Source organism: Somniosus microcephalus, unplaced genomic scaffold (genome assembly GCF_052327205.1).
Source record: "Somniosus microcephalus isolate GS21.2 unplaced genomic scaffold, FLI_Smic_1.0 unresolved_chr2, whole genome shotgun sequence".
Taxonomy (NCBI): domain Eukaryota; kingdom Metazoa; phylum Chordata; class Chondrichthyes; order Squaliformes; family Somniosidae; genus Somniosus; species Somniosus microcephalus.
In genome coordinates, this window is record NW_028225180.1 from 54,960,333 (window position 1) to 54,983,962 (window position 23,630).

The 23,630-nt window shown below is 46.1% G+C and overlaps 1 protein-coding gene and 1 pseudogene across 2 annotated transcripts in view; both read right to left on the reverse strand.

Moving 5' to 3' along the window:
- Positions 1-321: 321 nt before the first annotated feature.
- On the reverse strand, positions 322-8,970 carry LOC147092659 (NACHT, LRR and PYD domains-containing protein 3-like; the record flags this gene model as incomplete). The annotated part of the gene is made up of 6 exons (XM_085975658.1): positions 322-1,205; positions 1,376-1,543; positions 1,685-1,855; positions 1,997-2,167; positions 2,309-2,395; positions 8,675-8,970. Coding segments are annotated over 6 exons (978 nt in total), but the record flags the coding sequence as incomplete, so codon positions are not given.
- LOC147092660 (uncharacterized) overlaps positions 8,968-23,630 on the reverse strand; it is a 59,059-nt pseudogene continuing 44,396 nt past the window's right edge. Inside the window, exons 5-7 of the transcript XR_015075059.1 lie at positions 15,804-15,975; positions 15,627-15,692; positions 8,968-10,410 (exon numbers count right to left, since the gene is read on the reverse strand). The product of XR_015075059.1 is annotated as an uncharacterized LOC147092660 (transcript). The remainder of the gene's footprint in view (positions 10,411-15,626; positions 15,693-15,803; positions 15,976-23,630) is intronic.

Sequence of the window (23,630 nt, forward strand, 5' to 3'; positions counted from 1 at the left end):
TAGGGGGGTTTAAATACGTGGGGTTACGGGGATAGGGTGGGATATGTATTGGTGTAGGGGTTACGGGGATTGGGTGGGATATATGTTGGTGCAGGCTCGATGGGCCGAAATGGCCTCTATCTGCACTGTGGGGCTTCTGTGAGTGGAGGGGAATTAGAATAATGCAAACATCCCACAGCAGCTTTTACTGTCAGACCTCCTCCAGAGGGGACTGACTGAGGTCTCGTCCAGAGGGGGAGAAGGTGGGATGTACTTTAGAGAAACCTTTATTTAATATATTAAAACAATGAACCAGTTATTGAAAATGTCGAGGAGACCAGGTGTGAGCTGAAGTAAGTGGTGGAGTTTTATTAACACAGCACAGGGACAACAACAATAACTTGCATTTATATAGCAGCTTTAATGTAATGAAACGACAGCAGGCAATTAGCAGACAAAATTTGACACTGAGCCACATAGAGAGTTTAGGAGAGATGGCCCAAAGCTCGGTGAAACTGGTAGGTTTTAAAAAGCTTTTAAAAGGAGGAGGAGAGAGAGTTAGAGCTTCGAAGAAGTTCAGGGAGGGAATTCCAGAGTTTAGGGACTTGGCAGCTGAAGTCATGGCGCCAATGTGGAGCAACGAAAATCGAGGATGTGCAACAGGTCAGAGGAATGGAGAGATCTAGGAGGGTTGTAGAAAACCTAGTTACAGAGTCCGACTCCTCACTGGGAGAGGCACACACTGTACACAGGGACACTTGTTAGAGCCTGACTCCTCACTGGGAGAGACACACACTGTACACAGGGACACTTGTTACAGAGTCTGACTCCTCACAGAGAGACACTCAGGAATACCGAGTGCAATTGTCAGTGTCCCACTGCAGCCCAGACTGAGCCCCACCCTGGGCCCTTCCTGTCTGTGCATTTCCCCAGTGCCCCATTGGGGAACATTTAGCCCTGGATATCCTGCAGAAGCAGCGCTGTGGGGCCGGGCGGCTGAGTCTCGGGACCCTGTGTCTGGGCCTCTGACCTCACAGTGGGAGATGACGCGCTCAGCTTGAGCTGGAAACCGGTAAATTAAATTAAAATCAAATCAAAAATGGTCAAATAATGACAGCAGTGACGTCATCAATTGAAATGTTCACACTGTCACACTCAGTCCGGGTCTTGTTCCCTGTCGAGACCTCAGCAGTTTCTGTCCGGTTGAACTGAACTGATTCCGCAGCCTGAAACAGATTAAAGATTAAACAGGAAATAAACAGTTTTAACAACAGTGCAAATAACAGGGAGACTGGGTTAATATTTCAATAATAATTACAGAGAAATATTACCCATAAAATGACTGAATCCCATTTATATTTTATTTATTACATTAAACATTAACACTGACACTCACCCAATCCGCTCCAGACTCCTGCAGGTCAGTATGAGTTGGCTGAGAGCGGGGACAGATAGGCCTGTGAAGGAGTTTGATCCCAGGGACAGATCCGTCAGTGACCGGTTTGTACTGAGAGCGGAGGCGAGATCCTCGGCACAAGAATCTGTGAGACTGACACCAACCAACCTGGGGATCAGAGAGAGAAATGACAGGAATCAGAGTAAATCCCTGGAGTTTATTAATAACACTATTACTGATACTAATAATAATGTACAGTGTCGGACATCCAGTTATTATAAACACAATCTCACACAGTCTGGTACTTACTCCAGTTTCTGTATTTTACAGTCCGGGTTCCTCAGAGACGCAGACAGTAGTTTCACTCCTGAATCTCCCAGTTTATTATTACTTAGATTCAGACCCGTCAGTGACCGGTTTGTACTGAGAGCGGAGGCGAGATCCTTGGCACAAGAATCTGTGAGACCGACACCCCATAGACTGGGTATCAGAGAAAGAAATAACAGGAATGAGAGTAAATCTCCAGTGTTTATTAATAACACTGTTACTGATACTAATATTAATGTACAGGAGCAGACATCCAGTTATTATAAACACAATCTCACACAGTCTGGTACTTACCACATTTTCTGTATTTTACAGTCCGGGTTCCTCAGAGCCGCAGACAGTAGTTTCACTCCTGAATCTCCCAGTTTATTATAATCCAGGTTCAGAACTGTCAGTGACCGGTTTGTACTGAGAGCGGAGGCAAGATCCTCGGCACAAGAATCTGTGAGACCGTTTTCACACAGCCTGGTGATCAGAGAGAGAAATAACAGGAATCAGAGTAAATCCCCAGTGTTTATTAATAACACTATTACTGATACTAATAATAATGTTCAGTGTCAGACATCCAGTTATTATGAACACAGTCTCACACAATCTGGTACTTACACCAGTTTCTGTATTTTACAGTCCGGGTTCCTCAGAGCTGCAGACAGTAGTTTCACTCCAGAATCTCCTAGCTCATTGCTCCCCAGTCTAAACAGAGAGTGAGAAACAAACTGAATCAAACCCAGGATCTGATATATTTTTCTCTCAGGGATATTACAACAATCACTGAAAGTACTTCAGGACATTAATAACCCGGTTTCCCCCCGTGATTTCCCACCTGGGCGGGTCGGTGGTGGGTTGGGTGCGGCCGGGGTCGGTGGCGGGTCGGGTGGGGCCGGGTCGTGTGCGGCCGGGGTCGGTGGCGGGTCGGGTGGGGCCGGGTCGGGAGCGGCCGGGGTCGGTGGCAGGTCGGGTGCGGTGGTGGGTCGCGGCCTCACTCTGGAGAATTGGAGGAAGCGGGTTTGATGACATCATTTGATGATGCGCACATTGAGTTTGACCATTGTGATGTCAGTGTTCTACAGTATTGAGGTGCTGCAAACACTGACAACCTCTGCACAGAGGAGCACGGCTGCACCCAGGCTCTCCCATAACTCCCTCCATATGGTTATGGGGGGAGCCACAGCACACAGGGAGGTTCTCTTCACTTCCAAGGGGCGGAAGAGACCTCCCCAGGTGACCCGCAGCCTGGTTCTACATTGCAGTGGGGCTGAAGCAGGGATGTCATCAGGAGGACCAGGCTGTAGTGACGTTAACCTGTCAATGATCTCAGTAGATTATGAAATGTTACTGCAAAGACACCCTCAACCTCATCCTGCTGTGCCACTCATCACATGCCCTTCACTCTGCCTTCCCTGCCCTACTCCTGTACATTCTTACTCACACCAACTTACCTTGCAGCTCCACCCATCCCTCTCTATATTATCACATCCCCATCTCACTACCCACCCCTCACACTCACCCTCATCCTAATCCAATCATACCAACTAACAACACACAAAGGTAGGCAATTGTAAGTTTTAGCCAATGTTCATGTGAAGTTTCTGTTAATGTGGTGTCAAACATTGAAATCTATATTTTCAACACTTTCCTGTCTTCGACAGAGTTGTGTGCACCTTTGGATGCAGCTTAGTGAGTTGCAGTGAATGGTGAGACATAACGTTACCCCTGCAATGCTGATGAGTGAGACAGGAATGGTTTGGGCATTGTAGGGATACTTTATGTTGCTGGAGTGGGCTGGTGGCAACCTGGAGCATCATGTGGCGTCCAGGGCGTGCAGCAAATCTGGCCATGGTGAGGCCAAATCTGGCGTCCCGGTCAGCAATGTGGACGGGTGTTGATGCCCTCTGCGCTGTGCAGCATCAGGAGTTGCAGAACAGGTTGGTGTTGTTGTTGGTGCTGCAGCTGTTGGGACAGATCGTGGTGGGATTCTGAGGCCCAAGTTGAGACAGTATAAACCGTACCCATGCTTATGTAATAGATGGCAGGTGAACTTGAGATGGCAGGTTCGATCGGTCAATGGCGAGAGAGGTGGTTCCATTGAGGGGACACTGGATAGAGAGTTTGGTCCAAACACTTGCAACCTGCATAAAGCTCAATCTGTCTTCCAAATGCAGTAAGCAACAGCTTCTGAGCTTGGAAAGTGAACTGCTGTGAGATGGGAGCTTTTATAGCACATTTCCAGCTGTCAATTAATGAAATTATTCCATGGCCATTCACCTCCCGCCCTGCTTACCTAACCTGATCCCCGAGCAGCGTAGACCATGTGGGCGACCTGGTAAACTCTGAATGTGAGCTGAAAATAGTTGTTAATCCTTTGTTAACAAGGTCATAATGACCTGAATTTCCACCCCCACTGCTGCGTGTCGTGTCTGCTCAGCGCTGACAGACCCGACATTTGGGAAAGGCGCGAGGTGCTGGTTTGACAGCAGGGTCCTGACCCGCTGGGAAAAAAATCCAGTTTCCCACTAGACCCACCACCGATCGCGCCCGCTGACCCCTGCGAAATTTCCCCCTATTCCTGTCACTGGGAATGAATCTCACTCTGTCCAACTCTCAATATATTCAGGGACTGTCAGTAAATGCCCCTCTAGCCAAGCTGTTCCATTACAGCTACAACACTGGCATCTATCCGACAATGTGGAAAACTGCCCAGGTATGTCCTGTCCACAAAAAGCAGGACAAATCCAACCCGGCCAAGTACCACCCCATCAGTCTACTCTCAATCATCAGCAAAGTAATGGAAGTCATCGACAGTGCTATCAAGCGGCACTTACTCACCAATAACCTGCTCACTGATGCCCAGTTTGGGATCCACCAAGACCACTCTGCTCCTGACCTCATTACAGCCTTGGTCCAAACATGGATAAAGGAACTGAATTCCAGAGGTGAGGTGAGAGTGGCTGCCCTTGACATCAAGGCAGCATTTGACCGAATCTGGAATCAACGAGCCCTAGTGAAACTGAAGTCAATGGGAATCAAGGGGAAAACGCTCCACTGGCCGGAGTCATACCTAGCACAAAGGAAGATGGTTGTGGTGGTTGAAGGTTAATCATCACAGCCCCAGGACATCGCTGCAGGTGTTCCTCAGGGCAGTGCCCTAGGCCCAACTATCTTCAGCTGTTACATCAATGACCTTCCCTCCAACATAAGGTCAGAAATGGGGATGTTCGCTGATGGCTGCACAGTGTTCAGTACCATTCACAACTCCTCAGATAATGAAGCAGTCCAGGCCTGCATGCAACAAGACCTGGACGATATTCAGGCTTGGGCTGATAAGTGGCAGGTAACATTCGCGCCACAGAAGTGCCAGGCAATGACTATCTCCAGCAAGTGAGAGTCTAACCACCGCCCCATGACATTCAATGGCATTACCATCGGCAAATCCCCCACTATCAACATCCTAGGGGGTCACCATTAACCAGAAACTTAACTGGACCAGCCACACAAATACTGTGGCAACAAGAGCAGGTGAGAGACTAGGTATTCTGCGGCGAGTGTCTCGCCCCCTGACTCCCCAAAGCCTTTCCACCATCTACAAGGCAGAAGTAAGAAGTTTTGATGGAATACTCTCCACTTGCCTGGATGAGTGCAGCTCCAACAATACTCAAGAATCTCGACACCATCCAGGACAAAGCAGCCCGCTTGATTGGCAGTCCATCCACCACCTTAAACATTCACTCCCTCTACCACCGGCGTACCGTGGCTGCAGTATGTACCATCTACAGGATGCACTGCAGCAACTTGCGAAGGCTTCTTTGGCAGCACCTCCCAAACCTGTGAACTCTTCCAGCTAGAAGGTCAAGGGCAGCAGGCGCATAGGAACACCACCTCCAAGTTCCACTCCAAGTCACACACCATCCTGACTTAGAAGTAGATCGCCGATCCTTCATCGTCGCTGGGTCAAAATCCTGGAACTCACTACCTAACAGCACAGTGGGAGTACCTTCACCACACGGACTGCAGCAGTTCAAGGCGGCAGCTCACCACCACCTTCACAAGGGCAATTAGGGATGGGCAATAAATGCTGGCCTTGTCAGCGACGCCCACATCCCATAACCGAATAAAAAAAAAAATAAAGTGCTGTCTGTGTGACGCCTTTAAATGTCCTTCAGTCCGGTCTCATTTCCTGATGATCAGAATTACCCTCCTGGAGCTCCTTCATGTTTGGAGAAACTTGTCTCATTTCTGCTGCTCCTTAAATCCCAGATTTTATGGGAATGGGGCGATTTTCCCATAATTCAATGATAAAGTGGTGTTTCCCTGTACTTTATACGCTGTGCATTTTATTAATCTGTATAATATCGGGGTGAGTTATATTGTGAAACGCTAACTGCTGCTGTAAAGTCCGTCCCCCAGGATTTTATATACAGGAAACTGTGAGATATCCGGCACCGACGGGACCGAGCTGTTGCCATTAGATCAAAACTGCCGGACCTGTTGAAACATATGGAGATTTTCAGCTCCGTGTGAATCAACAAAACCTGTTGCTTAGCAACAGCTTCAAAACAGTCGGCTGCAGCTTTAAAGCGTCGCTAGCTGAAGCTGTTGCTTAGCTACAGACCTTGCAGAGCCTGACAGGGAAAAGAAAAGCAACGAGAAGTAAAAAAACTTATAGGAAATGGCTCCTGAATTTTGCCGGTAGTTAGAGCTTTCTGGACTTTTAACCTCCGGATAAACTAAAGTTTCCTGTAACAAGGAGAATTTATCCTGAAATAAAAACAGAAAATGCTGGAAATACCCAGCAGGTCAGGCAGCATCTATAGAGAGAGAAACAGAGTTAATGTTTCAGGTCGAGGACCATTCGTCAGAACTGGAAAAAGTTACAGATATAACAGATTTTTAAGCAAGTGTAGGGGCAGGGAAAGTTTGCGGGGGGTGGGTGGGGAGCAGAGGACAGAACAAAAGGGGAGGTCTGTGATAGGATGGAAGGCAGGAGAGATTAAAAGACAAAAGGGATGATGGTGCAAGCAAAAGGAGATGGTAATGGGGCAAATTATGAAACAAAAGATGAATCTAGATGAGGTGTGAATGGCAATGGCAAAATAATCAACAGCAGTCATGCGAGAGGAAAAAAAGGGAAACGGAAAAACAATAATGAGAAAAATAAAATAGGGGCAGAGTTTATAGACAAAAATTGTTGAACTCAATGTTGAGTCCAGAAGGCTGTAAAATGCCTAATTGAAAGATGAGGTGCTGTTCCTCGATCTTATGTTGTACTTTGTTGGAAGAGGGTAAGAGGCTGAGAACGGAGAGATCAGAGTGGGAGTGGAGCAGAGAATTAAAGCGATAGGCGACCAGAAGCTCGGGGTCACACTTACGGATAGGGCGCAGGTGTTCTGCAAAATGGTCACCCAATCTGCGTTTGGTCTCCCCAATGTAGAGGAGCAGCGAATACAGTCTACTAAATTGCAAGTACTACAAGTAAATCGCTGTTTTATGTGGAAGGACTGTTTGGGGCCCTGGACAGTGGGAAGGGAAGAGGTGAAAGGGCAAGTGTTGCATCTCCTGCGCTTGCATGGGAAGTTGCCGTGGAGAGGCGAAGGGGTGTTGGGGGTGATTGAGGAGTGGACCAGGGTGTCATGGAGGGAGTGGTCCCTTGGAATGCTGAAAGGAGAGGTGAGGGGAAGATGTGTTTGGTGGTGGGATCACGCTGGATGTGGTGGAAATAGCGGAGGATGATCCGTTGAATGCGGAGGCTGGTGGGGTGAAAGACGAGGACAAGGGGAACCCTGCCGTGGTTCCAGGAGGGAGGGGAAGGGGTGAGAGCTGAAGTGCGGGAAATAGAATCGACACGGTCAAGACCTAGGTCAACCACAGCAGAGGAGAATCCTCAGTTGAGGAATAAGGAAGATAATTCGGAAGCACCAGTAGGGAAGGTGGCATCGTCAGAGCAGATGCGGCAGAGATGGGAAAACTGGGAGAATGGACCAGCGTCCTTACAGGAAGCGAGGTGGGAGGAAGTGTATTCCAGGTAGCTGTGGGAGTCAGAGGGCTTACAGTAAATGTTTGTCAATAGCAGCAATAGAGTTTATTCTGTCCCGTTACAAGTTTTAAATGTCCCTGTGCTCCTACTTTATAGGGGAGGGGGGGGTCTCTCACTTTATTCCCATTAAACTGGCTCTACATTTATTTCAGGTGTAACTGGCCCAACAGTTTCTGGTGAATTTTCGGAAAGTCCCTCCCCAAGTGGGGCCTCACACACAGGAGGCGGATTATGGGGAATTCCCGGGTTCGCTGCCGCCGGTTTACCCAGGAGCCCCCCGCTGTGTGCAAGGACCCACCGCTGGCCAGTGTGTGTCTGTACTCCGGGGCTAACACCCCAGAACAAGTTAGATTGGAACCTTTTTACGGACAGATTTAAGGTCCTGAATAACAATCTTTACACAATGCTCAGGACTGTGTATATTTGCAAACATTTACAGCTGAACGAATTCCCGATTCCCCAATATTCCCAATCCAGGAAACGTCCCCCTCGACAAGACACACCCTGCACAGTATTGGAGTAAATATCGAACTGTTAGTGATTTAAACTCGGGTTTCTCTACAGTTTCCAGTTGAAATGGTGGATGTGGAAAATATTTTCAATTAATTTTAACTTCTCGGCTATATTATATTTTATGTTTACATTGCAATCTCCAGCCTTATTAAATATGATTTATTGTAATTAATTATCAGACTCTCAGTGACCTGTATTTGCTGATCCGATAAAGACTGTAAAATCCATACTTGTTCACAAGGATCTATTTTAGATTCTCCAGTCCTTAAGGAATTACTAACTGATCCTATTATTATTGGTCATATTTGTGTTGAATCTTCTTCTCTCTAGTTTAACTGAACTGTTTATTTCCCTTCATTACGGAGCAACAACACAATCCGTGACTGTCCTACAATTCGCCCAACAGTTAGAGACAAATAAACAGTTACCTCAACACCCGGCATTTGTGCAGTACGGGTGCCAGCCGCTGGAGTCCTTCACACTGAATGTTGCAGTTCTGTAGATTGAGTTCTTTCGCTGTATCACAGAGTCCACTCACATGAGACAGGACCGCACAGTCAATCGGGGTCAATGTCAATGCATTAAAAGTAAGTTTTTCCACAGATCCCACTGTGGCCCGAGCCAGTGCTTTATTCTGAGACTCAAACAGGTAGTGGAATGTGTTCAGGAGGTTCCTTTTACCAGTTTCACTCTGTGTCTCCAATCTGTCCTTCAACCTTCTCCTTCACCCAGTCAATCACTCGGCAGGTTGTTTGATGAAGAAATCGACCCAGAAACTCCTCCAGGGGCCGAGCTGCCTGTGGGGAGGAGAGACCAGCAACAAAACGGAGAAATATCTCAAATCGCCCATCTTCCTTGCTGTGTGATTCTCTGAGGAGTTTCAGGATGTCCCCAGGATCTGGAGTCAGGAATTGTGTGAGTGCGGCTACAAACTCTTGGGTGGTGAGGTGCGGGAATGTGTACACCACGCTCTGGGCAGAATCATCTCTCTCCAACAGTTCCATCATGAACCCGGACAGGAACTGGGAAGGTTGCAGATTGTACTTGATCAAATCTCCATTACTGAACACAATCTTCTTCTCGGAGACTCCTGTGAAGGCCATCTCACCAAGTTTCAGTAACACATCACGGGGGCTTTCAATCTTTCGGCCATGGTTTTTCAGAATGTTGTAAATATAGTGGGAATATAGTTGGGTGATGGTCTTGGGAACTCGCTGCAGTTCCTTGTCTCTTTGTGTAAAGAAGGGGCCCAGTGACAGACCGAGGATCCAGCAGTAGGAAGGGTTGTAGCACATGGTATACAGGATCTCGTTCTCCTCCACGTGTTTGAAAACAGCTGCTGCCACCGTCTGATCTTCAAAAAACTTGTTGAAATATTCCTTCCGCTCTTCACCAACAAACTCCAGGATTTCAGCCCAGACACTGATCTCAGCCTTTTCCAATAAATGTAATGCAGTGGGGCGGCTGGTCACTAGCACTGAACATCCTGGGAGCAGCTTGTGCTGTATTAAACTGTACACAATGTCAGACACTTCACACCAGTCTTCGGGATCTGTGCACATGTGCTGAGGTTCTGTATTTCTCCGATTGTCAGCAAAATCGATCCTGTCCTTGAATTCATCCAAACCATCGAATATAAACAGCAACCCCTCTGGGTTCTTCCAGAGCTCTCCCAGAATATTCCCAAAGTAAGGATACAGATCCAGTATCAGATTCCTCAGGTTTATTCTACAGTTAATAGCGTTCAAATCCCGGAATTTAAAACTGAAAACAAATTGAAAGTGTGGGTATATTTTCCCAGTGGCCCAGTCATGAACAATCTTTTGTACCATTGTTGTTTTTCCAATCCCCGGGACTCCGCTCACTGCTCCTGAACTCCCAGAAGTTGATTTTCTCCTGGAAAAACTGCTCTGGAACAATTGATCAGTTCGGATTTTTTCCAGCTCTCTCCGGAGATGTTTCTCTCTCCACTCTTCATGGTCTCAGCCTCTTGCCAGCAGTTCATGTTCTACAAGTGTCCGATCTCGAACAGTAGAAATGACCGATAGCTCAGTGTATCGATCAACCAGCTGGAAAACCTTAACCTTCTCCTTTATTAGGATAGTGTTCACGCTCAGTGTTTCAGCTTGTACCCGGAGTGTTTCCTTGTGTTTCTGTTGAACATCTTCAATTAGAACAGGCAGAAATTCATACTCAATGTTAGTTGTATTTACATAAATAAAAAGAACTTCTCAATAGCATTTCACTATCCAGTAAAATAACGCAAGATTTAATTGGCAGTTTCGATAGAGATGTGTGTCGAAATTAAAACTCAGTTAGTGGCTGAGAACTGTTTCAAATCCTCACTTGACTCTAATATTTAATGGGAAATAAGGCATAGGCTATCAGTGGGATATGGACAGACTGTGAATGGTCAGGTGTTCCACTGTTACTGTATCAGACCTTGGGCAGGTTATCTGGGGTATTGTATGAATTGCGAGTGGGACAGACTGAATGGATGGACGTTGCACTCGGTGTTCTATTTAACCATCTGACCCCATATCCTCTCCATCATGAAGTCTGCCTGCTTCCACCCCTGCCATATCGTCAGTCTCCACCCTTGCCTCAGCTCGTCTGCTGCTGCAACCCTCATCTGTGCTGCTCGTTACATCCGGACTCGACTATTCCAATGGTCTCCTGGCTGGCCTCCCACCTTACACCCTCCATAAACAAGCTCATTTAAAACTCTGCTGCCCATATCCAAAATCACATCAATCCTGATCACCCATTATCCATGTGCTATATTGGCTCCCGGTCAAGCAAGTCTCGATCTTAAATTCACATTCTTATTTACGAATATCTCCATGTCCATGCCCCCCTCCAGCCACACAATCCTCTGAGATAACTGCGCTCCTCCAATTCATGCCCCTTTCACAGACCGGATTTACTTCGCTCCATCGGCGGCCGTGCCTTCAGCTGCCAGGACGCTGAGCTCAGGAATTACCACAATAAACCTTTCCCTCCCTTAACAGAAGGTTCACTGCAAATGTCTCAGGGTTTGGGCAGGTTATCTGGGGTATTGTGTGCACTGAGAGAGGGACCGACTGTGAATAGACAGGAGGTACATTGCTATTGTTTCATGACTTGCGCAGGTTATCCGGTGTATTGTGCACAGAGAAAGATGATTTAAGGTATTCAGGCCTAGAAATTCAGGTGGCTGTGCCACCCGTTAGCACCATAAGAGGGTGCTAAGTGGGTCGCAAACCACTGGCCAAGCATCCCGCCAAATTCAGCGGGACGCTAATGGTGGCGCTAGCCATTAGTGCTACGCGCAGCGCCCCGGCCGCGATATTAGGAAGCGCCCCCTGCATTACCGCCGGACGCTATGTGCGACCGCTTCAGGGGGAGGAGCAAATTAAAGGAGAGCTGCGGGGCGGCCATCTTTGTGCTCCCGTCCCCAGCCTCCTAACCCGCCGCCCCCCACGGCGGAGTGCCGGCTGCATTGCAAGAGCCCGGCACTTCTCCTCGGTACCGGGCTCTTTTGTCGGCACTCAAGATCCTCGGTGGCCCAGCTGGGCCCCAGATCGCGCAGAACAAGGCCTGTTTCCTTTAAGGGGAGGAAGGACTGCAGTACCGCAGTGCGACATGCTGCAGCGTGATGCACTGTGGCACATTGCGCAACGATATTCAGTTGCAGCGCCCCAAGAGGGACGTGGGGTGCCTCCAGTAGCACCGCGCTTCCCTTTGGGGCGCTCCAACTGAATTTCCGGCGGGCGGCCGCGAATGCTTCCGGGGCGCTACTTTTAGCACCTTGGCGAGGATGGCGCCCCAAACGGGGAGCTACTGAATTTCTAGGCCTCAGAGTTTAGGCTGTGCGAAGGGTTACTGGGTTTGATGAGTTTTGTTTAGTCAAGAGACTTCGGTATTGAAATGTTTTAATGAAATTCACAAAATTAATACAGGAAATAGGCAACAATTAGCAATATAATAGGGTGAATTGAAAGTCAGAGTAAGAAGGTAAATCAGGGTATTTTTGTCACCCATAGGGTAATAGATCGGGTGGACCAGTTACCGGGAAAGACAGTAATGGGACTGCGTTAGATGGGTTAGGACAATTGAACGTATTTGAGTAAATACACGGAGAGGAGGGGTAAGTTGGTCATCTCTAACAGGGACAGGCTTATTTTGGGCCAATCATTCTCCTGTTATATTGTGATTCAGAAATTGCGAACAATTTTACTGCAGTTTTACACATAGGATTGTTATAAAACACATTCAATGAACCTCTGTCATATCACTGATTAGAAACTGAAATAGAACTATAGCCCACTTCACTCAGTGTAATGTTAGAGCAGAAAACATATACAGTTCATTTGAAACTTTCTACCAATAATTATACTCCGTTGTTTTATTTTGGTCATAGTTTCCTATACTGCAGGTTTGGGAACCAACATATTTTTCTGTTCGTCATTACATTGGGTCTAAAAAGACTCTTGAATTGAAGGACTATTGTTTGAGTAGAATATTGTTCGCTCTTTCACTGCAATTGGGAAGCTAGACAATAACCTCCTCGTCAGCCTGAACATTGGCGGGGATTTTGCTGTAATAATAATGGGGAGACTATCAGCGCTCGCCGTTATTACTGGGTAAAATTGACAGCGACTTCTTGTCTCATTCATTAAGAAAATTAATGTTACAGATTTAAAAATGTATATACTTATGTATATTTACTTTTTCTGTTTGTCACTTTTATGTCTCTCTCTTAATCCAATGTATATTTACAAATCTTTATTTCACTTTCTCTACATGATATAAATGTAATTTATATTTACTGTTTTAAAATCTGCGTGTCTCAGTGAGGATACTTCCATATGACTGGGTGAAGAGTCTCGCCGTTTCTTCGCCTGCTCACAGTCCACAGATTCCCTATAGAGGGAAAAGTGCTGGAAAGGACGATTGATGGCAGCACGTCTCTGCTCTAAAGACGATTAAATCTTTGTGGGCAGCTGCCAAAGTTACTTTGACGCTGCTTCGTGAGCCTGTCAGGTGTGTATGCAGATTCACAGTGTATCGGGATCCTGCCAGGTGTCTGGGGTTTCACAGTATATCGGAAACCTGCCAGGTGTGTCTGGGGTTTCACAGTGTATCAGGATCCTGCCAGGTGCGTATGGGGTTTCACAGTATATCGGGATCATGCCAGATGTGCATGGTATTTCCAAGTGTATCAGCATCCTGCCAGGTGTGTATGGGGTTTCACAGAGCATCAGGATCCTGCCAGGTGTGTATGGGATTTCACAGTGCATCAGGATCCTGCCAGGTGTGTATGGGATTTCACAGTGTATCCAGATCCTGCCAGGTGTGTATGGGGTTTCACAGGGCATCAGGATCCTGCCCGGTGTGTATGGGATTTGACAGTGTATCAGGCTCCTGCCAGGTGTTTATGGGGTTCCACAGTGTATCAGGATCCTGCCAGATGTGTAGGGGTTTTCACAGTACATCAGGATCCTGCCAGGTGTGTGTGGGGTTTCACAGGGCATCAGGATCCTGCCCGGTGTGTATGGGATTTGACAGTGTATCAGGCTCCTGCCAGGTGTTTATGGGGTTCCACAGTGTATCAGGATCCTGCCAGATGTGTAGGGGTTTTCACAGTACATCAGGATCCTGCCAGGTGTGTGTGGGGTTTCACAGTGCATCAGGATCCTGTCAGGTGTGTATGGCGTTTAACAGTATGGCGTTTCAAGGTGGATCAGGTTCCTGCCAGGTGTGTATGGGGTTCCACAGTGTATTAGGATCCTGCCAGATGTGTAGGGGTTTCACAATGCATCAGGATCCTGTCGGATGTTTATGGTGTTTCACAGTGCATCAGCAGCCTGCCAGGTGTGTATGGGGTTTCACAGTGTATCAGGATCCTGCCAGGTATGTAATTGGTGTCTCACTATATCGGGATCCTGTAAGTTGTGTATGGGGTTTCACAGTGTATCAGGATCCTGCCAGGTGTGTATGGGGTTTTAGTGTGTCAGGATCCTCCCAGATGTGTAAGTGGGTTTCCAAGATTATAAGGATCCTGCCAAGTGTGTATGGTGTTTCACAGTGCATCAGGATCCTGCCAGGTGTGTATGGTGTTTCACAGTGCTTCAGGATCCTGTCAGGTTCGTATGGGGTTTCACAGTGTAACAGGATCCTGTCAGGTGTGTGTGGGGTTTCAGTGTATCAGGATCCTGTCAGGTGTGTATGGGGTTTCACAGTGCATCAGGACCCTGCCAGATGTGTATGGGGTTTCACAGTGGATCAGGATCCTGCCAGGTGTGTATGGGGTATCACAGTATATCTGGATCCTGCCAAATGAGTATGGGGATTCGCAGTGTAGCAGGATCCTGCCAGGTGTTTATGGGTTGTCACAGTGCATCGGATCCTGCCAGATGTGTAGGGATTTTCACAGTTTATCCGGATCCTGCCAGGTGTGTTTGGGGTTTCACAGTGCATCAGGATCCTGCCAGATGTGCATGGTATTTCCATGTGCATCAGGATCCTGCCAGGTGTGTATGGGGTTTCAGTGTATCAGGATCCTACCAGGTGTGTATGGGGTTTCAGTGTATCAGGATCCTGCCAGGTGTGTATGGGGTTTCACAGTGTATCAGGATCCTGTCAGGTGTGTATGGGGTTTCACAGTGTATCAGAATCCTGCCAGGTGTGTAATTGGTGTCTCATTGTATCTGGATCCTGCCTGGTGTATATCGGGTTTTACATTGTATCAGGATCCTGCCAGGTGTGTATGGGGTTTCACGGTGTATCGGGATCCTGCCAGGTGTGTATGGGGTTTTACATTGTATCAGGATCCTGCCAGGTGTGTATGGGATTGCAGTGTATCAGGATCCTGCCAGGTGTGTATGGGATTGCAGTGTATCAGGATCCTGCCAGGTGTGTATGGGGTTTCACAGTGTATCAGGATCCTGCCAGGTGTGTCTGGGGTTTCACAGTGTATCAGGATCCTGCCAGGTGTGTCTGGGGTTTTACGGTGTATCAGGATCCTGCCAGGTGTGTATGGGGTTTCACAGTGCATCAGGATCCTGCCAGCTGTGCAATTGGCATCTCATTGTATCTGGATGCTGCCAGGTGTGTATAAGAGTGCACAATTTATAGTGAGCAGCAGCTGGATTACGTGCAATAATAAAACGGCTGCACATTTACTGGATTATGTCAGGGATCGTACAAATTGTAACATGAATCAACACAGAATAGTTGAGGATTGTTGAACAATCCAAATGATGTTCAATCCTGTTTCCCCAGCCTTTGAACTTCTGATTCCCAGATTCTGACAACCTCTAAACAAAAGGATCCAGTCATACTATTTGATCTTCAGAAATTCAATCAACGGTTTGAAATCCACATTTCATCACTTACCTTTCAGGTTACTTGGTATTTCGGATAAACCTTCTGCGATGTGCATGTAATCAAATGGCTCAGAACCTGTTTAAATCAATTAACTATCATGAATTCGGATAATAAATAATAATAATAATAATAATCAACTTTATTGTCATTGTTAGTGCACAAGTTCAGTGTGCGATTTTACTGTACCAAGTTCCTGTATTTCTCTCAGTATTTTGTCCAGCTTTGGTAACCTGGGGCGCATTTTCACAAAGGATTCCCACATCACCCTTCGTGCCCGAGAGCCTTTCTCCATCACCAGCGTTAGGAGAAGTTTGGAACTGTCCGCACGGTTTCCCTTCTCTGCGAGCTCAGTGACTTTCTGTAATGAATAATAATGAATGTGTTGAGGAGCGGAGTGAAAGACACACACTGAGAATGAGAAGGAACGGATCTGCTCAATAGTGGCATCTCTCAGTTGTTTTGAGCATGGAAAGCAATCACTGGGCCGGGTACTGATCCATTCTGAACATGGTCTAAATATTCTGTAAATATCTTGATTCACTCATTAACGGGAAATAAATGAGATATTGCTCTCGGAGAGTGAGGAATCACTGAGAATCTGAAATTGTTTTAATGGGATTAGTATTCTCTGTTCTTCAGTGTCCAACATGACATCAGATTACTGATTTGACAATATGATGCACGCGTTTCTCACACTTAGTTCCGGCTGTCAGACTTTTGTTATTTACTGAGAACTAAAACAGCAGAGAATCGGAACTCGAGTGGCAGGGAAGGGACGATTCTGAAGTGAGGGAAGCTGCTGGAAAACTATGTGAGAAATTACATCGACTAATCGAAGCAACCACTGTTGATTTATTGGTCACAAAATCGACAAAAAATAAAATGAAAACTCCATTCACATGTCCCTTGGTTTGACAACCATTATTTTACTCACCCGCTGCCGGTATGAAACCGCAGTAACCGAGGCACACCTGCAGCAATGTGACTCCTGTCATCAGGACCTTTATCATCAACAACTTACATTTATATAGCGGCTTTAATGTAGAAGAACGTCCCAAGGCCCTTCAGAGGCGGAATCAGACAATGGACCCAAGACAAAGCAGGATATACTATTAGAGATGACCAAAAACTGGAGGAACGGTACATTTTGAGGAGAGCGAAGAGGCGGTGTTGAGAGTGAATTCCAGAGTGTGGAGCCTTAGACAGCTGAACGCTTGGCCACCAGTGGTGTTGTCCAGGAAGGGGTGCACAAGAGGCCTGAATCAGAACAACAGGGCACAGGCAGCATAGTTTGGAGTAGCTGAAGTTTATGGAGGGGCAGTGTGGGAGGCCGGCAAGGGGAGCTTTGGATTAATCGAGTCTGGAGTTGGCAAAGGCATGGATGAGGGTTCAGCAGTAATTGGAACGAGGTAGGGCTGAAGACGGACAATATGACAGAGACAGAAGTGGGTGACCATTGAAATGGAAGGAATATGGGGTCAGGAATTCAGATCGAGGTTGGATGAAGATATTTTGGTCAGTCTGCTTCAGCCTCTGTGTTCTGGTAGGAGGATGAAATGAAGTGGTGAAGAGACGGAGTATGTGGGACAGGTTGAATATGATGGCTTCAGTTTTCACAATGTTTACAAGGAGGTTCTGCCGAGGGAGTTTGGATCTCTGGATTATTACCTGAGCCACGAGCGAATTTGGCTTGGACAAATAAAATTAGAGAGTTAAATGCGTGGCTCAAAGACTGGTGTGGGAGAAATGGGTTTTGCTTCCTGGGACACTGGCACCAGTACTGGGGCAGGAGGGAGCTGTTCCATTGGGACGGGCTTCAATTGGCCAGTGCTGGGACTAGAGTCCTGGCGGATCATATAACTAGGGCTGTAGAGAGGGCTTTAAACTAACTAGTGGGGGGGGGGGGGGAGGTTCCTAGAGAGCAAATAATAAAAATGACAACAGAGAAGGTCATAGACTTAGGTAGCAGTGGGGAAATTGAAAACCAGAGCATGTCAGGAAGGGGCAGAAGGTATGGAGTAAAATGTAAAGTAATAAAAAGGGCAAAAGCAGGAACTAAGTGTCACAAAACATCTTTGAAAGTTCTCTATCTGAATGCAAGTAGCATTCGTAACAAAATAGACGAGTTAATGGCACAAATAACTACATATGGGTATGATCTTGTGGCCATTACAGAAACATGGCTGCAGGGTGACAATGCCTGGGAATTAAACATACCAGGTTTTTTAACGATCAGGAAGGACAGGCAGGAAGAAAGGAGAGGTGGGGTGGCTATGTTAATAAAGGAAGGAATCACTAATACAGAGAAATGATATTGGGTCAAAAGATCAGGATAATGAAACAGTTTGGGTGGAGGTAAGGAATAATAAAGGGGAAAAAAACATTAGTGGGCATAGTCTATAGGCCTCCAAACAGTGGCAACTCTGTTGGACGGAGTATCAATCAAGAAATAGTTGAGGCTTATAATAAGGGAACATCTATAATTATGGGGGATTTTAACTATCATATTAATTGGACAAATCAAATTGGGCAGGGCTGCCTTGAGGATGAGTTCATTGAATGTATTAGGGATGGGTTTCTTGAGCAGTATGTAACTGAACCGACCAGGGGGCAAGCAACCTTCGATCTGGTCCTGTGTAACGAGACAGGATTAATTAAAAATGTCCTAGTAAAGGATCCCCTTGGAATGAGTGACCATAACATGGTTGAATTCCATATTCAATTAGAGGGTGAGAAGTTTGGATCTCAACAAGCGTGCTAAGCTTGAATAAAGGAAACTATGAAGGTATGAGAGCGGAATTGAGTAGAGTGGATTGGGAAAATAGATTAAAGGGTAAGACGATACATGATCTTCTATCCTCGGAAGAGGATACTGTACCGTGTGAAGGACCAGGTTTACAGTCACCTTGAAGTCCCCAAAATGCAAATTTTTCTCTGTTCTTCAGATTTATCATTAGTCAATGTTTTCTTCATGACCGGGACGATGGGTGTTGCCCACTCGCTCCAATCTACCTTGGATAACAAGCCTGCCTTTTCCAAATTCTCCAGCTCTGCCTCGACTGCTGGACGAATTGCGTATGGCACCGGCCTTGCCTTAAAAATCTTGGGAATTGCCGCATCTTCCACTTTTATTGAGGCGGTGACTCCTTTCAAGGTTCCTAGTTCCTGTTGAAACATTTCTTTGGCGTTGGCCAAGATGTCTTTTAATCGTTCAGGTATGACGTCATCATCATTTTTTTTCTTACTGGTCACCGTCAGTGCCTGAATGGAGAGCCAGTCTAAACGTATCTTCCTGATCCATTCACGTCCTAACAGCAGTGGACCACCATCTTGCAGAACGTAAAAATACAACTTCTGTATTTCCTTGCCGTTGTATACAACAGGCACCCTTATTATCCCTCTGGGGAATACTTTCTGCCCCGTATATGTCTTCATGATAATGGATGTGTCTTTCAAAGGTATATGCGGAAATAGCCGCTTGTAATCCCGTCGACTTATGACAGTCAGAGCTGATCCTGTATCTAGCTCCATTTTAACTGGGGACCCCGCTATCGTGAGGGTAACCCAAAGAGTCTGGTAATCTTCTTTGGCAATTACATTATGTAATTTGAGACAGCTTAGTCTCTTGTTTCCGGAGTTGCTATCGCTCTTCTGGTCTTCGGAGCTACTGTCCGTCATCATTTGCACCTTTCTGTACTTTTCCTTATTGATTTTTTTTCCGTCAGTGGATTTTTTGTTTCCAGATCGGCATACACGTGCAATGTGTCCAATCTTTCCGCTTTGCCTGCATGCTTTGTCCTTGAACCAGCAGTCCCTCTGGTCATGGGTGGATCTGCCGCAGCGATAACATCTCTCGAAACCCCGTGTCATTTCATGCGTGCCGAAGTCCTGTGGCTTTTGCTGTATCTCTGCAGCTCCTCTTGCTGCTGCTTCGTATGATACAGCCACACTGAAAGCCTTGTCCAGTGTCAAATCTTTCTCAGAAAGTAGCATTGTCTGTGTTCCTTCACTTAGGAGACCGCAGACGAATTTGTCTCGTAGAGAATCTGCTAGTCCTGCCCCGAATTGGCAGTGCTTTGACAGCTTTCTTAATTCGGTGAGGTAATCAGCATTACTTTCATTCTTGTGCTGATTCCTCCTGAAGAATTTGAATCGTTCCGCTATCAGCAGTGGTGTTGGGTTTAAGTGCTCCTGTAGGGTATGAACAATCTCCTTAAAATTCTTGTCCATCGGTTTGGCTGGAGTGATTAAGTTTCATAACAGCCCGTATGTCCATGCGCCCATCAGATTTAGAAGTACCGATGACTTTTTATCATCCTCTACTTCATTCGCTGTGGAATATACCTCCACTCCTTCCACATATGTGGTCCAATCCTCCATATTACTATCGAAAGCATTAATATTGCCAGTCTTAGGCACCCTGAAAATCAAAAATGGCGCCTCCCGCGTTTCCTTTCTTCCCTGCCGAGAAAAAATGGCGCCTCCCGCGCTTTCCCGCCGCTGTTGTTGCTGACAACGCTGTTCTCCGTGGTTTTTATATACACAGATATTTTTAATAGTTGGAGACTCGTTCCCGCCGGACTCTCTGGGACTTTTCCCTCCCTCTGCTTGGTCCGACCGCCGACCTGCTTTGCAGCGCCGGCCGTCTCCTGAGTGCTCCACCCTCCATCTCTGTTTGCCTCCGCCTTCTGACTCGCTGCTCGGCCCCGCTGCAGAACCACCCAATCGAGCCGCAGCCCGCTGCCCTGGAAGGATTATTGCAGTACCTGCCACCAGCCCGGCTAGCTGGTGAAACCACAGAATTTTTTTTTTTTCTTCGACCTTCATCTGAGGAATTGATCTCCTTGAGGTGCTGCCTAATTGCAGGTAAGTCCGTTTCCAATTCGTCGCCACTATTGTATCCGTGTGATAATGGAGACACGGAATGCAGGAGTTGGTTTACAGGTGTTTACTGAACAAAGTGTGGAGGTGAACTAAAAGATACAAGACGCTATACAGGCTTATATAACCGAGTGGTCACTACCGGTATTACAGTACACAGGGGCTCTTAAAGGTACATACACTACAGTAACGAGACAGAATTAATTAAAAATGTCCCAGTAAAGGATCCCCTTGGAATGAGTGACCATAACATGGTTGAATTCCATATTCAATTAGAGGGTGAGAAGGTTGGATCTCAAACAAGCGTGCTAAGCTTGAATAAAGGAGACTATGAAGGTATGAGAGTGGAATTGAGTAGAGTGGATTGGGAAAATAGATTAAAGGGTAAGACGATACATGATCAGTGGTGTACATTTAAGGAGTTATTTTACAACTTCCAAAAAAAATATATTCCACTGAGAAGGAAAGGGTGTAAAAGAAAAGACAGCCATCCGTGGCTAAGTAAAGAAATTAAGGATAGTATTCGACTAAAAACAAGGGCATATAAGGTAGCCAAATCTAGTGGGTGGATAGAGGATTGGGAAAACTTTAAAAGACAGCAAAAAATAACAATAAGATTGATTAAGAAAGGGAAGGTAGATTATGAAAGTAAATTAGCATAAAATATAAAAACAGATAGTAAGAGGTTTTATATTTATATCAAAAGAAAAAGGGTGGCTAAAGTAAATGCTGGTCCCTTAGAGGATGAGGCCGGGAAATTAATGGTGGGAAATATGGAGATGGCAAAAACACTGAATATTTTGTATCAGTCTTTACAGTAGAAGACACTAAGAATATTCCAACACTGGAAAAAAAGGGGGCTATAGGGTGGGAGGAGTTAAACACAATCAAAATCACTAAGGAAGTGGTACTCAGTAAAATAATGGGTCTCAAGGCGGATAAATCACCTGGACCTGATGGCTTACATCCTCGGATCTTGAGGGAAGTGGCGGTAGCGATTGTGGATGCATTGGTAATAATTTTCCAAAACTCCCAGGACTCGGCAAAGGTCCCGGCAGACTGGAAAACTGCTAATGTAACACCCTTATTTAAAAAGAGCAGTAGACAGAAGGCTGGAAATTATAGACCGGTTAGCCTAACATCTGTGGTAGGTAAAATTTTGGAGTCCATTATTAAGGAGACAGTAACAGGACATTTGGATAATCATAATTTAATAGGACAAAATGAGCAGGGTTTTATGAAGGGGAAGTCATGTTTGACAAATTTGCTGGAGTTCTTTGAGGAAGTAACATATAGGGTGGATAAAGGGGAACCAGTGGACGTAGTGTATTTAGACTTCCAAAAGGCATTTGACAAGGTGCCACACAGAAGATTATTGCTGAAGATAAAAAATCATGGGATTGGGGGTAATATTCTGGCATGGATAGAGGATTGGCTATCTAACAGAAGGCAGAGAGTTGGGATAAATGGTTCATTCTCAGACTGGCAATCAGTAACTAGTGGTGTTCCGCAGAGGTCAGTGCTGGGTCTCCAACTCTTTACAATCTATATTAACGATTTGGAGGAGGGGACCGAGTGTAACATATCAAAGTTTGCAGATGATACTAAGATGGGAGGGAAAGTAGTGAGGAGGACATAAAAAACCTGCAAGGGGACATAGACAGACTAAGTAAGTGGGCAGAGATTTGGCAGATGGAATACAATACTGGAAAGTGTGAGGTTATGCACTTTGGCAGGAAAAATCGTAGAGCAAGTTATTATCTTAATGGCAAGAAACTGGAAAGTACTGAAGTACAAAAGGGATCTGGGGTCCTGGTGCACGAAACTCAAAAGGTTGGTATGCAGGTGCAGCAAGTGATTAAGAAGGCCAATGGAATGTTGGCTTTCATTGCTAGGGGGATAGAATATAAAAATAGGGAGGCATTGCTTCAGTTGTACAAGGTATTGGTGAGACCGCACCTGGAATACTGCATACAGTTTTGGTGTCCATACTTAAGAAAAGACATACTTGCTCTCGAGTCAGTACAAAGAAGGTTCACTCGGTTAATCCCGGGATGAGTGGATGGACATATGAGGAGATGTTGAGTAGATTGGGGCTCTATTCATTGGAGTTCAGAAGAATGAGAGGCGATCTTATTGAAACATATAAGATTGTGAAGGGGTTGGATCGGGTGGATGCGGGGAGGTTGTTCCCGATGATGGGTGAAACTAGAACTAGGGGGCATAGTCTTAGAATAAGGGGCTGCTCTTTCAAAACTGAGATGAGGAGGAACTACTTCACTCAGAGGGTGGTAGGTCCATGGAATATGCTGCCCCAAAAAGCTGTAGAAGCTACATCATTACATAAATTTATAACAGAAATAATTCCCTTTACTTCTAGGAAACTTTCTAAGGGTTATGGGGAGCGGGCAGGAATTTGGACATGAGTCTAGGTTCGGATCGGTCATGGCCCTGTGGGTAGCGGAGCGGGCCCAGGGGCCGTGTAGCCTGATCCTGCTCCTATTTTGTGTGTCTAATTCTGTTAGATTCAGGAGATGGTTATGTGATAGTGGATTGGCGGTTAGGATCAGATCAGCCATGATCTTATTGCATGGCGGAGCAGACTCGAGGGGCCGATTGGCCTACTCCTGCTCCTATTTCTTATGTTCTTATGAAAGTTCAAACTCAAGAAACAGCACGATCTAATAAAAATGCTGAATCTAAAACGTGGAAGAAAAAAAATGCAACTATTAACATTAATCTGTCAGTCATTCTCTCTGAAACCAGAGTGGAGCGGAAATTCATCCACTAAATTTAATTGACAAAATTTGCAGACTGAATGAGTTCAATTTCCTGATGTTCCTCTGGGGAGTGACACTCCAGACCAAGAGCACAGGAGTAGGTAATTTACCAAGTAGCGCAGGCTCCATTCTGGACACTCCAGTTAAAGGAAGGAAATTTTAAAAACTGGGAACCTATCTTGCGGATTCACCGGGATGTTTTCAGAAATGAGGAGTTGTGTGTTATTTTTTTTAAAATTCGTTCATGGGATGTGGGCGTCGCTGGCAAAGCAAGCAAGTATTGCCCATCCCTAGTTGTCCTTGAGAAGGTGGTGGTGAGCCGCCTTCTTGAACCGCTGCAATCCGTGAGGTG